The sequence below is a fragment of the Morchella importuna genome (assembly GCF_003444635.1).
Source record: "Morchella importuna strain M04M26 chromosome Unknown Morimp01GS027, whole genome shotgun sequence".
Classification (NCBI taxonomy): Eukaryota; Fungi; Ascomycota; class Pezizomycetes; order Pezizales; family Morchellaceae; genus Morchella; species Morchella importuna.
Window position 1 is genome coordinate 155,761 of NW_025763424.1, and position 13,580 is coordinate 169,340.

General features: G+C 47.3%; 4 protein-coding genes across 4 annotated transcripts; all 4 read right to left on the reverse strand.

The window, feature by feature from the left end:
• Positions 1 to 746: 746 nt before the first annotated feature.
• LAJ45_07971 (uncharacterized protein) lies at positions 747 to 2,987 on the reverse strand (the record flags this gene model as incomplete). The annotated part of the gene is made up of 9 exons (XM_046117525.1): positions 747 to 803; positions 862 to 1,742; positions 1,800 to 1,821; positions 1,903 to 2,040; positions 2,118 to 2,151; positions 2,238 to 2,248; positions 2,391 to 2,443; positions 2,564 to 2,596; positions 2,762 to 2,987. 9 exons carry the CDS (start codon positions 2,985 to 2,987, stop codon positions 747 to 749), a joined length of 1,455 nt encoding a protein of 484 aa, XP_045969174.1.
• Positions 2,988 to 3,751: 764 nt separating this feature from the next.
• Positions 3,752 to 6,945, reverse strand: LAJ45_07972 (uncharacterized protein; the record flags this gene model as incomplete). Its single annotated transcript, XM_046117526.1, has 7 exons — positions 3,752 to 3,961; positions 4,023 to 4,893; positions 4,951 to 5,335; positions 5,387 to 6,557; positions 6,613 to 6,650; positions 6,726 to 6,746; positions 6,822 to 6,945. The coding sequence occupies 7 exons, from the start codon at positions 6,943 to 6,945 to the stop codon at positions 3,752 to 3,754; spliced, it is 2,820 nt and encodes a 939-aa protein (XP_045969175.1).
• A 1,469-nt stretch (positions 6,946 to 8,414) lies between these two features.
• Positions 8,415 to 8,996, reverse strand: LAJ45_07973 (uncharacterized protein; the record flags this gene model as incomplete). Its single annotated transcript, XM_046117527.1, has 3 exons — positions 8,415 to 8,579; positions 8,644 to 8,802; positions 8,859 to 8,996. 3 exons carry the CDS (start codon positions 8,994 to 8,996, stop codon positions 8,415 to 8,417), a joined length of 462 nt encoding a protein of 153 aa, XP_045969176.1.
• A 494-nt stretch (positions 8,997 to 9,490) lies between these two features.
• Positions 9,491 to 13,084, reverse strand: LAJ45_07974 (uncharacterized protein; the record flags this gene model as incomplete). Its single annotated transcript, XM_046117528.1, has 16 exons — positions 9,491 to 9,662; positions 9,723 to 9,970; positions 10,025 to 10,106; positions 10,163 to 10,323; positions 10,383 to 10,411; positions 10,474 to 10,483; positions 10,546 to 10,857; positions 10,918 to 11,149; positions 11,213 to 11,227; positions 11,548 to 11,575; positions 12,139 to 12,368; positions 12,428 to 12,647; positions 12,703 to 12,731; positions 12,786 to 12,850; positions 12,909 to 12,934; positions 13,000 to 13,084. 16 exons carry the CDS (start codon positions 13,082 to 13,084, stop codon positions 9,491 to 9,493), a joined length of 1,944 nt encoding a protein of 647 aa, XP_045969177.1.
• Positions 13,085 to 13,580: the final 496 nt, after the last annotated feature.

Below are 13,580 nucleotides of genomic sequence, written 5' to 3' on the forward strand. Positions count from 1 at the left end.
AGCAAACCACACACACCACTTCCCAACGTCCTAAAGTGTATCAAAAGAAAGTTATAAAAAATTCGCATCACAGTACCTCAACCGCAAACACCACCACCACATCCCCCAAGAAACAGCCTTACCCCACGACTAGAACACACCCAGAATCCCCTACATGAACTAAAAACACCCTCTCTTCCTCCCCACACCCTCAAACGGCACAAAAAAAATACAAAATATTAGCAACACCACGTTTCGATCGTGGGACCTCCGGGTTATGAGCCCGGCGCGCTTCCGCTGCGCCATGTTGCTGTGATTGCACTCCTAAGTCGCACACTGTTGACACTTAGCGGCGGGCTCGCCGGGAGGGTTTGTTAGGCTAGTGGATAAGGTTTGTCGGGTGCTAGACTGCTAGGTTCTGCAAGGCTAATTTCAGTGCGAGTGATAGTCCGTGACCACGTATTCCAAAATTTTATCAAAAACGCCACACCCCATCCAATCCCACCCTATCTCACCACAAATCATTTTATTTCACTTTATTTCACTTCACTCCAAGACACCATAAAATCGGAGGAAAAAAATTCTTATTTTATATATATTTTTAAAAAGATCCCGGATATCCTATGCACTCTGTACATGTACAAAAACACTTTCCTCAAACGAAAAAAAAAGAGAAAAAAAAGAGGGAAAAAAAGTATACATATAGCCCCCAAAATACATTGTAAGCAGTTTCTATAAAAAAAGAGTGGTTAAATCATATGCGCTTTTTACAACTTCTCCTTCAAAGAGTTCTTCAACCTCTTCTCAACGGCGTCCATGTACTCCTGCAAGTTTGTCAGTACGCCATCTATATGGTTATGTGATAGGGGGAGGAAATCTCACATTAGTAGTAACCCACGCCGCGCGGTCCTTGCGACCACAGGCCAGGGCCAAATCCTTGGTCATGATACCGTCAATGTCAACAGTGTCAACAACCGCCTTCTCAACGGCCTCCGCGAAAGCCACAACCTCGGGGGTTCCATCGAGCTGTCCTCTCTGGATCAAACCACGGGTCCAGGCAAAGATCGAGGCAATAGGGTTGGTGGAGGTCTCATTGCCCTTCTGGTACTCCCTGTAGTGGCGGGTGACGGTTCCGTGGGCAGCCTCAGACTCGAAAGTCTTACCGTCGGGGGTGATGAGGACCGAGGTCATGAGACCGAGAGATCCGAAGCCCTGGGCGACAATGTCGGACTGGACGTCACCGTCGTAGTTCTTCATGGCGATGATGTAGCCGCCCTCGGACTTGATCATCTGGGCGACCATGTCGTCGATGAGACGGTGCTCGTACCAGATCTTTGCGGCCTCGAACTCGGCCTTGTATGTGGTGTCATAGATCTGCTGGAAGATGTCCTTGAACCTTCCGTCGTACTTCTTGAGGATGGTGTTCTTGGTGCTCATGTACAGCGGGAGCTTCTTCTGGATGGCGAGCTTGAACGAGGCGTGGGCGAAGCCCTCGATGGACTCGTCGGTGTTGTACATGGCGAGGCCGACACCGCCGGACTTGTAGTCGAACACCTTGATGCGCTCGGGCTCACCACCAACCGGGGTGAATACAAGCTCGAGGGTTCCAGGGCCGGGGACGACAAGGTCCTTGGCACGGTACTGGTCACCGTGGGCGTGACGACCGATGATGATGGGCTCCTTCCATCCCTGGACCAGACGGGGGATACGGGGAATGACAATGGGCTCACGGAAGACGGTACCACCGAGAATGTTACGGATGGCTGGGGTTAGGGTTAGTCTTGTTGTCTCACAAGGTGGAAATGATTGATATTACTGACTTCCGTTGGGGCTGAGCCACATCTATTGTCCATGATGTTAGTAAATGATTGAAAACACCATTGAAATTGGGGGCTTGAGAGGGTGAACTGAGTGATCATTTACCTTCTTCAACTTGAACTCCTCAACACGGGCTTCATCGGGAGTGATGGTGGCACACTTGACACCGACTTGGTACTTCAAGATGGCCTCAGCGGCATCAGTGGTAACCTTATCATCGGTCTGGTCACGGTACTCGAGTCCCTATCACAAAACCTCCGTTAGACCGTTGTGATACATGAACAAACAAATCCCCCGATCCCAGGAGAGCATATACTTACAAGATCGTAGTATTTGAGGTCAATGTCAAGGTATCTATGTTATTATCGTCAACAACCGAAACTCTGCCGAGGCATTGAGCACATCAAGATAAAGAATAGAAAAAAAATAGGTTTACGCACGGGTGGATGAACTACGGGGTACCACACGAATATGAGTCAGTCATTTTGTTTATCTTTTGCATTCACATGCCGAGGGAGTTGAGGTTGGTTGGATGAGGGGACGTTGAAATAAGCGGTGAGCTGCAGTTGCAGCAAATGATGGACCAGACATACCTTCTGCTTGATCATGTCCCAAATGATCCGAGTCATCTCATCTCCGTCCAATTCTACATAACGTCAGAGATTCCCTCTTGAACTGCATATACTTCCCCCCCCTTCTCTCTTTCTCTTTCTCCCTTTTCCACCCCTCCGCTCTTGCTCCGTTCCTGGACGAATAGGATACATACCAACAATTGGGTTCTTGACCTTGATCTTCTGGACTATATCACCACTACACTTAGCACCCGCACATGCCATGCCATCCTCATCTTATCACGCATCTATTGCATCCAACTTTCTCCCTTCGTCCATCTTCCATACATGCTTCCACACACACACAACAAGAGACAGGGATAAATTATCAAAGAGAGAGCAAGCACACTCACATTCACGAGCCATACTGACGGAGAAAAATCTTTTGTTTGAGTAGTTGAAGCTTGACGAAGAAGGAGTAGTTGCAGCGGTGGGAGTGCGAGTAGTAGAAGAATAAATCCGCGACTTCAACGACAATGATGCTGATGTAAAAGGTCTAGCAGCAGCGCACGAGAAGGATGCAGTTGATGGGCCCCGCAGCGACAACAACCGGGAGGAGGAGGGGCGAACGAAACTCATTGCCGAGGAACAAAGTCGGTATATGTCGGAGATAAAAAAAAGAGGTACACCGTAGAAGGGATGGGGAAGAGGGAATTAAGCAAAAAACAGGAACAACGAACAAGCGTTCCGTGTGCTAGGTTCTCTCGATCTCAGCACTTCAGATGTGTTCAGTGGGGGGGGGGGGGGGGGTGTAGTAAAAGGCAGGGTAGGTGGGCTATTGGCAATTATTTGATGGATGTTAGAGTCACACCACACACAGTGCGAGTAATTTTTTTCCTTCAATTTTTTTTTTTCCTACATCGCTCTCCCTTTCTGTTGTTTCCCGCTTTCCCTGGAGCGGGACTTACCAAAAAGATTGGTATTGATAGGACCCCACGAGCCTCCCTTACAGCGAGCGACGGAGCAAAATGGTGGGGGTTGCCCCTAGATGAAGTTTTTCTCACTCGGATGGTGGGGTTATTCCTTCGGGTCAACGGGTATAACGTCATACCGCAGAGTAAGCGTTTTGCGGTTACCCTTCCGCTATGTCGATAACAATCCTCTTTACAAGATGATATTCATCGTGATCGATCATCTACTGCTGCCGTACAGAATTTATTTACTAAAACTTGAATTTTTGTACTGTGTTGAAATTTTCCCCCCAATGCGCCTGTACCAATTGTTGAAATTGCAACCCCGTTCCTCCGCAAATAAAAAAAACAAAAAACAAAAAGAAATCGGAATAACCACCTCGTTCCCACCCGGCCCGCGGCTAAACTTTACTCCTACCCACAACAACCTCCCTAAAACAATCCCTCAATCTCACCAGTCTCCGCATTAACATCGACATTGAGATATCCCGGAGCGGTTGGCAGACCAGGAATGGTCTGGATATCCGCTGCCTTCGCATACAGATAACCCGCACCCGGCGACAAACGCACGTCGCGAATTGGCACGGTAAAGCCAGTGGGCGCACCCTTCAGAAGTGGGTCGTGAGAAAGCGAGTATTGGGTCTAATGTTTACCGAGCTTAGTTAATAATAGTTCTACGGGAAGGAAGGGAAGGAAAACGAACCTTGGCAATGCAAACGGGCAAGTGTCCAAAGCCCTGTCTGGTGTAGGTCTCGCACTGCTGCTTTGCAAGCTCGCTAAGCTCGACACCGTTTCCACCATACATCTCTTTGGCAATAGCCTCCATCTTCTCAACGATGGACATCTCGGTGTTGTACAAGAGTCTAAAGTTCTTGGGCTTGGAGGAGGATTCAATAACCGCCTTGGCCAAGTCAACAGCTCCCTTTCCACCCTCGGCCCAGTGGTTAGCTGGGACAGCATCTTCAGCGCCAGCCTTGATAGCCTCCTCACGAATGCACTGGATTTCTGCATCAGTGTCCGTGTGGAACTTGTTGATGGCAACGACGACGGGAATGCCGTAGTATTTGGCGTTGGCGATGTGCTTAGCCAAGTTGACACAGCCCTTGCGGAGCAACTCGACGTTCTCAGTGCGATATTCTTCAGGAAGGGGTGCGCCAGCAGTGACTTCAGGTCCTCCACCGTGAACCTTAAGAGCACGGACAGTAGCAACAATAACAACAACATCTGGGGTGAGACCACTGGACCTGCACTTGATGTTGAAGAAGCGCTCTCCACCCATGGTGAAGTCGAAGCCAGCCTCTGTGACGACGTAACCAACCTTATCCTCGTGAACCTCATCCTCTTCGGTACCGGCAAGCTTGAGAGCAAGTCTGTCGGCAATAACGGAGGAAGCACCGATAGAGATGTTGGCGAAAGGACCAGCGTGGACAAAGACTGGGGTTCCCTCAAGAGTTTGCATAAGGTTAGGCTTGATGGCATCCTTCATGAGTGCAGTCAAGGCTCCACCAGCACCAATATCGTCGCAAGTGACTGGATCTCCAGACCTGCTTGTTCCAATAACCATGCGTCCAAGACTGTTGACAAAAAGAAGTTAGCTCTAAACTCAATATTCAGATAGCTGTAATCATTACCGTTCACGCATGTCCGGCAAGTCGTTCGATAGGGCCAAAACGGCCATACACTCGGAAGCAACTGAGATATCGAATCCAGTAACACGAGTGTGTCCCTTCTCCGATGGTGCCTGGCCAATGGTAACTTGCCGCAAATGGCGATCGTTGACATCCAAGACTCTGCGCCATGTGATTGTTTCTGGGTCAATATCGAGTCTTGCGAACTTGGTGATTTCCTCGGGGGTCAAGTCGTCCGGGTTGGTCTTGTCAATTCCAAGCTTCTTAAGACGACGGAACATGACGGGGGCAAATGTGCGGACTCCGCTCTTCTTGGGAACGAGACGGTTGAACAAAGCCTTGTCCTTCTGGCTGTTCTCGTGGAACATCCTGGTCTCAATAGCAGCAGCTGGAAGTTATCAGCATCCGATATAAGAATGAGAGTCAATGTTTATCTTACCAAGCAAGTTGTTTGCAGCGGTGATGGCGTGAATATCACCAGTCAAGTGCATGTTGAACTCGTCCATAGGAATGACCTGGGAGTATCCTCCACCAGCAGCACCACCCTTGATACCAAAGGTAGGTCCTTGACTGGGCTGTCTGACGTTGGCGAAAGCAATCTTTCCCAAGTGAGCACCGAGAGCCTGGGTCAACCCCATGGTGGTAGTAGACTTGCCTTCCCCAAGGGGAGTAGGAGTAATACCGGCAACGAGAATGTACTTTCCATTCCTACGGTGACCCAATCGTTGAAGAAGATCCAAGTTGACCTTGGCCTTGTAAGCGCCGAATAGTTCAAGCTCCTGGTCGGAGATTCCGAGCTCGTGTGCAATGATTTTGATGTTTTTTGGCACCTGGGCCCTGGATACAGCAATATCGCTAGGGACGGGGCTGAGAAGCTTCAATGGCAATGGTGTAGTCTTCCTGGCAGAGTTTTCTGCGTAGAAACGGTTCGCGGAAGTGATGACGTTCTGCAAAAGCATGGCAACGGTCATTGGCCCAACACCGCCAGGGACAGGGGTGATCTTGGATGCAACTTCCTTTGCAGACTCATAGTCGACATCTCCGACGAGACGTTCACCAGACTTGCGGGTCGCATCCTTGATATAGTTGGTACCAACATCGATAACAACGACGCCCGGTTTTAGCCAGTCGCCCTTGACGAATTGAGGTTGACCAATGGCAGCAATAAGGATATCAGCCTGCTTGACAAAATCCTGAATATTCTTGGTGCGCGAGTGACAAACGGTGACCGTAGCATCAGCGTTCTTCAAGAGGTATGAAACGGGGGATCCGACAATGTCACTACGTCCAAGAACAACGGCGTGTTTCCCGGAAATGTCAACGCCGTACTCCTTGAGAAGAACCATGACACCCTGGGGGGTACATGGGACGAAAGGAGGGTTTCCACCACGCTTAGCAAGTTCACCGATGTTGATCGCTCCGAAACCATCTACATCCTTTGCTGGGGAAACGGCAGCAGTCACAGCCGGCTCTGAAATGTGCTTAGGAACAGGCAGCTGAACGAGGATACCGTGAATTGAAGGGTCATTGTTGAGCTGCTCGATCTTCTCAAGCAATTGAGCCTCAGTAATCTCGGCATCAAGCTTGATGAGGTCACAGGTGATATTGGCCTAGATTATGAGTCAGAAAGAGGTTACTTTACGATGAAAATAACGAAGTACAAACTTCTTCAGCGGCCTTCAGCTTCATGCGAACATAGGTGCCTGCAAGTCTCAAAAAAAACTGTTATCAGAGGTTTTGTTTCATTTATCAAAATCGATATCTCAAGGGTTTATTACTAGAGTCGGATCTATCGCCCACTGTAAACAAAGATAAAGTCAGTGACCATTCACATTCTAATAAACCCCACACTTCCTTCTCCACCAATCACTCACCTTGAACAATCGTCAAACTAGGCTTGAACCTGCTTGAGGTTTCCTGCTTTTTCTTAATCTCCTGGTTAATTCTCTCCCTGATCCTCTTCGCGACCAACGTTCCGTCAATCTTCTCAGCAACCATATCGAATCGTGTTGTAGAGAAAAGTCTTGAATTTGTTTGCGGTGGTCTAGCCGAAGCACAGAGCAATTTTAACCTTCCGTTCCCGCAACGAAAGGCCGCTGCTCTGAAGAATGTAGAGGAAGCCAAGTTGGCGGTGGTTCTTTTTTTTTTTTCGGGGAAAAAAAGAGGGGTCAAATGCGAACGTGGGGCACTGGCGAATGGGGTGCGTGGGGTCTGCGGATCAGCGGATGCCTGCTTCTGGGTGCGCGGGTGTTGCGTGTGGATCTGCGTTATGCCCTTTTTCCCTTTCTCCTTTGATGTTGAATCTGATAAAGAAAAAGATCTTTGTGTGAAGTAGGAGCAGAATCTGATAACAACACTTTCGTGGGACCGAAAAAAAAAGAGACGCGGGAACGACAAAATTTAAACGACTGCAATAAAAGGCCACCCTAGCCTTGACGGGGACTAACTTAACAATACCGATACACACCCAGAAAAGTTTGACAAAGATGAAAAAAACCCCCACGGACAAATGACCGTAGAGTGCCCACTTGTTCAATTGCAGTCAAGTCTCTTGTCCTTTAATCAAGAGCCGGGTTCTTCGGAAAAACTCTTCGGATGGCATTTCGAGTCCCCCGTGGGTACTCTACTTTTTCTTTACAAAAGCAGAGACAGCGATGCTAAACAATTGCGTGTATGTACCTGGGAGAAGCTCAATTTCATTGCCTACAAAGTTTGTACCTAGAGATCTGGCATTAGGCAGAAGAATTCCGGGTTTTCGGACAAACACTACGGATGTGTACTCGACAAAGCCGTGACGCAGGATCCACTCTAAGCTCAAGTTGGTCCAGTTAGCTGCTGTCAACTGTCATCTACCTACATGTACCTAGCCAAACCACTCAATTCACAGCTCTTACACCGAGTGATCATTTGCCTCCTTTGCGGGGTGCAAAAACCCGGGGAACACAGTAAGGGGGACATTCAACCGGGATTTTCACAGCTAGGCACGCATGAATGGTCCTGATCGAAAAACTTGTCTTTCTAGAACCCCAACAATGAAGCTAGAGGTAGGCGAAAACCTGGGGAAATCATGTTCACTCTAAAATCTTAATTGAAGCTCCCTTCTGAGTACTCAAAGCTTTCGAATGATATTGAATATAACAAACGGTCTATATCAGTGCAAAAACTCTCCACACAACGAAGACGGAACCAGAAGAAACCAAAGAAACTAATATCAGGAGGAACGACCCTTGAGGCATTACTAGCACCCGCTTATTCGTTTTCTATCCTGAACATTTGGTGCGATCATTTGAAGACATCAAACCCAACAAAAAAAAGCAGACAAACAAGAACATGCCAGCATTTCCCTATCCCGTTCCGATTCTTCCTACTGATAGAATCTATGCGTACCCAGCACAACCCATTTACACCAACCCGCTAAAAACCATAGAAGGAAAGAAAATATCAAGAAGAAGAAGCGATAAGATAGATCACTTCTTCTTAGGCCCCCCGATAGGGGAACCAATATCTTTCCCTCTTAGCTTGACGCCCAAAGCACGCTCTAGCTTACCTAGAAGCATCTGGTTGGGGACAGCACGACCGGATTCGTAGTCGTTGATAACTGAAGGCTTCTCGTTGACCTTGGTGGCAAGATCCTATCCATACACGTCAATACCCTATCTATCAAGGAGATACAACCGCGCAACTATCGCTACATACCTTTTGCGACATCGGGGGCTCCTTGCCCTGGCGGGCTTGGGCCATGGCCTTTCCGACGCTCAAATCGACCTTTGGCGGAGGGGCAACCTCATTCTCACGGTCGATCTTGGTGAGCCTTTGGCCTTCTGTAGACTGAACCTTGTTGGAACCACCGGCATACTGTAACTCTGTTAGCACTATTCACAGCGGGATATATACAAAAAAAAATTAAGTACCTTCTTCTCAGTAGCAACAACGGTACCACTTCGTCTCGCAGCGTTGATCTCAGCGTTGGTTTTCGCAACGGTGGTCCTGCTGGCGTTCCCACGGGCCTTAGCGCCGATGACAGTGGCAGAATCCCAATCGTCAGACATGATATATAGCTTTCGGAGCGTTTAGTAGTATGTAGATGTTTTAAAAATGAAGGTTCGTTCGACTTTGTAGTAGCGACTGAGTCTTGGGATGTATGGATGTGAAATGAAGTGAGAAGATCGGAACAGGAATTTAAGCTGGGTGAATGGGCCAGATAAAGAGGCTGCGAGGAGTCATGTACAGTCAGCCAAGTGGTGGGAGGCAAGGACATCTTGGCAATCTTTTGTATGGATCTGGGGGAGGGCGGAGCTAACGCATTCCACAGCCTTCCACGGACAACCGAAGGTGCCACAGCCCAGTGCTGTCCAGCCCAGCCCAGCCTTAGTTGATGGGGGAGATGAAGACTCATAAATCAAATTTTTTAAAATTTCTACATATAAATTTGCGAAACACATAAACGGATGACGGCATTCGGGTATTTATCCTCACACATGTATAGTACATGCAACCCTTACAAATGACAATTTTTTCCTCCCTCTCAGCTTCAAAGACCACTCTAATTCATCAATGACGTTGTGGTAGGGTCCACGGCACAAGCCGGTGCAGTCCCTGAAGGGCTCACACTCGTGACAGGCGTCGGAGTAGCATCATACTCGACCTTCACAACAACAGGAATAACACCTCCAGTTTGCAATCCGAACTTCCTATGTCCGATAACCTCCAGAATACTACGCCTTCATATCAGCTCCAACATCTCCGATAAGGAGCCCGCGAACGGAAGGGCTCACCTGGTAATAGCACCACTATGCGCAGTAATGCTGATAAACGTCTCCTCTCTCCTCTCTGCAAAGATCTCGTCTAGTGCCTTGCCCAAACGGATATTTCGTACATCATTGGGCTCCCTATAGACCGGGTCCCAGAGTTCATCGGTCTCGGCGAATCCGTTCTCAAACACGAAGTTGGGATATTTGGTGTGAAGATAGCTCTTTGTGTTACGGCGGTCACAGGTGTGGATTCCAAGCGTTTCACGGCATTTCTATACAGCCATCAGTTATCCAGAAAATTCATGAGCAAGAATAAAGCGGAAGACCTCTTTGAAGATGGGAGCGGGAGTGCTATCTTTGTTGAGTGTTATGTCTCTCCAAGTGATATCGAGGGTACTCGCCGCACGACTACCATGCCATGTTCATCAGCAATATTCACTCGTTAAAGTATTGTCCATATCTACCTCATGGGAGAAGAATAGTAAACCTCGGGAATAGGAAACCCGGTTTTGATCTGGTCTTTGAACGCAATGCTTGCCTTCTGTGCCTCTGAAATCCCAATACTCGTGAGCTCCGCGTCGTCCCATCTACTAGTTTCATTCCCGTCCTGGAGTGACCAATAGCACTAGAGAGAAAATGTCAGTAGATGAATTGAAGATACAATTGAAGGCGGGATAAACGTGCATCCCATTGTTCCGTGCCGTAAAACGATTCTTCGTGACGGATTCGTGTCAGCATGTGTGCTATCTTCTCACAAATAATAATTTATACATACCTGCAACATTCTACAGTCAATTGTTAGCATATTAAATAATCAATTGATCAAGGAAATGATAAAAGAACCCACATGATAACCCTGCCCATGTCTCGCAAGGTACAAAACTTTGTAGGATGTACCCTTTGGAGCTTTCTTATTCAACTTTTTAATAGCTTTCTTGAACTCTTTCCATGGCGCCTTCTTCGTAGATTCCTCTTTCTCGTCATTCTCGTCATTCTCATCTTTATCATCGTCGTCCTCATCCTTATCATCGTCGTCCTCATCCTTATCATCATCGTCATCATCGTCATCATCGTCATCATGATGGTCTCTTTTTTCCAAGTCCCGTGAATCAATGGAGGGAACATCAAAGGTATCAAGTAGCCCGAAATTGCTCGCAACCTTCACTTGAGTTAGTCTCGATCTTATCAAATGGGAAATAAACAGCAAAAAGACACCTACATAGTCAAAAGTAGCACTATTCGTGCTATCCAAGTCCTGCATAAAAAATCCCGGGACATTAACCTTCACTACGGCCTTCGCCTCTTTCGCTTCCTTCATCTCTGGAAATTTTGCCTCCTTTGCCTCCTTGACTCCCTTCATTTCCTTTGCCTCTTTCGTATTTCCACTCACAACCACACCAGCACTAACAGTTGCACTTTCCATCAGAGAAAAGAGACCAAATACAAGAAAACTAAACAAAACCATTATCGCGACGATCCTTCGGTGTCGTATGGAGGAGAGGAAGGGTACGGACATGATGGGCAAGCTACTATAGTAAATATATATATATATTTGAATTAGAGCAGATTTGTAACAGGCAATCTATTTTCCCTTTTCCTCTTCCCCTCCAAAACGAAAAAGGTTACCTAGCTAGCCAGGCTAGGAAATTGGAATGAATTGACAATTGCCTAAGCTCAATTCTCGCTTCGGTCCGGGTGCGGTATGTGATAGTGGAGATGTGGGATATGGATTTCGATTTTCGATTTCCGTTAGAGTTGTTATCGATAGAAACGAAGCTAGGAAGAACTCAGGCCGCAACGTGTGTGCGGGGGTAGGGTAAATACACCCGTAGCACGTGTTGATCTTAACAAATCAGCTCTTGGAATCGCATCACGCCCTAATCGTCGGGGGTAAGTAAATCAAAAGAAATAACTTGTAACAAGCGAGAGTGACTCCTATAGGAAGGCACCTATCCCCCGGTCCACATTAATTCCGAGAATACGAGTGCTCTATTTCAGGGATGATATGTACGAATTGTGGGTGCTTCTTGGATCATCGGCGGTCACTCGTAGGACTCGACGTGGGTTATGTGGTACAGTGATTGATTGATAATTCATTAATTATATGCAGTAGTACAGAGATAACACATATAAGCACTTTGTAATTAACCCTCTAGTGTCCAAGTGCAAATAACTATCGTAAACCTGCAACGGCTATGGCACCTTATTCCCCCCCACCCCGAGTCCATCCCGGCAACGGGTATCCTGTTTTATAACCACGCCTGCCTTCCTACCGCAATAAATTTCGCCGTTGAACCCCGTCCGAAATCCCATAACAAAAGGAGTAAAAAAAATATATATATAAAAAATCCAGGGACAAATAAAGAAAACAAAAAAAAGCACTCCAGTCAGTCCTGCAATTTGTAACTAACAAGCGTGTCCACCCTATGGTTCGCCGTACCCCAACTCCTCAGAGTAACCTTCTCGCCACCTTCAATCTCCTTCGCGTCCGAATCGCCCCAGTCCATGGGCACCTCCGCATCCCCATCTGCATACACAAGCACATTGAACGTGCACCTTCCATCCAACATGGGCAGGAACGTAACTGATGCCGTGATTTGGCGGAATAGCGATCTGATTTCCTCCTGGATTTCCTTCTCCGTCTTCTCTTTCGGCGGTGGTCGGGGGTTGCTTTTCCAACATAGTCAGCACTCAATTAAACACAATAGTTAGGTGAAGTAGTGATATACCTAGGCTCGGGGTTCTCTTGATCAATCTCTGGAGCTCCACCCTTGGCTTTCGCCGCCTTTCCCATAAGCTGCACGTCAAACTGCCACCTCTCAAGGTTCTCGCCGGTGTCTTTTGAGGTTATAACGACCACTAGTTTCGAGACCTTCCCGGCAAGGGTCCACTTGTTTAGCTGACTCATCATCTTTTTAATGTACGCTTTGACCTGGTCATCGGAGGAGACTTTCAGTTTGTTAGTGGAGCCCAACAGTGGTGGGTGGAGCTGGTAGGTTCCTACAAAGCATATTTAATCCGTATTTCTTGACTCTGTACAGTTATTAATAAGTGCTGCATCATTGGTAGGAACAACAAGAAACGTACACTGTAAAGTCCTCCGTAGGATATACGCCGCGCTGGTACAAGATTGAATGAATCGAGGATTCAAACTATGACAGTGTCAATACTTTGGAGCTCTTGAATAGCAGCATAAAAGTGAGTTCTTACGAATTCCGCAACCATCTTTGCTGAACCTATAGCCAGAAACACCAGTCAGAACCTTACCCGGTATAAAAATGACGGAGGCGAGGGTAGCTACCTTTCAGCGAAAGCTTATGCGTCTTATCTGCATCCTTATCCTTCGGCTTGCCGCCAGACTTCTTGATTGGTTTTTCTGCTGACATTACTTTAGAAAATAATACTGATTGATTAAGGAGGTTTTGTTATCGGGCGGTTGGTTCTGTTGAGAGCTGATACTGGTAGGTGTAAGTAGTCAAGTGTGATTTTTCGAGCCTACATCGTCTGGAACGAAGTGGTGATTCAGCTGCAGAAAATGAGGTGAATGTTTACAAACCCCCTGTCCGTTGCTCTAGCAACACCCCGCCCTTCGCCACCACGTGACAAACACCACAGATGGAATTTGGACCAAGAGCATGCATGTGATTATCATAGGATCTACTGTTTACGAGCTTCATCCTATCTAAAGTACTAATCCGGAAGATTCTCAATTTCTCTAAACATATAATTTATTAAAGTATTAATGGTTGGCTGCAGAACAATCATTACCAATGCCAGACTCACTAATGCTAACATGAGTTTCAGGGTTAGGAAGTGACATCTAAAAAGAGGCCTTGACCTAGTGGTCGTAACCTACCCCATCCATATTGTCCCTGACTATCC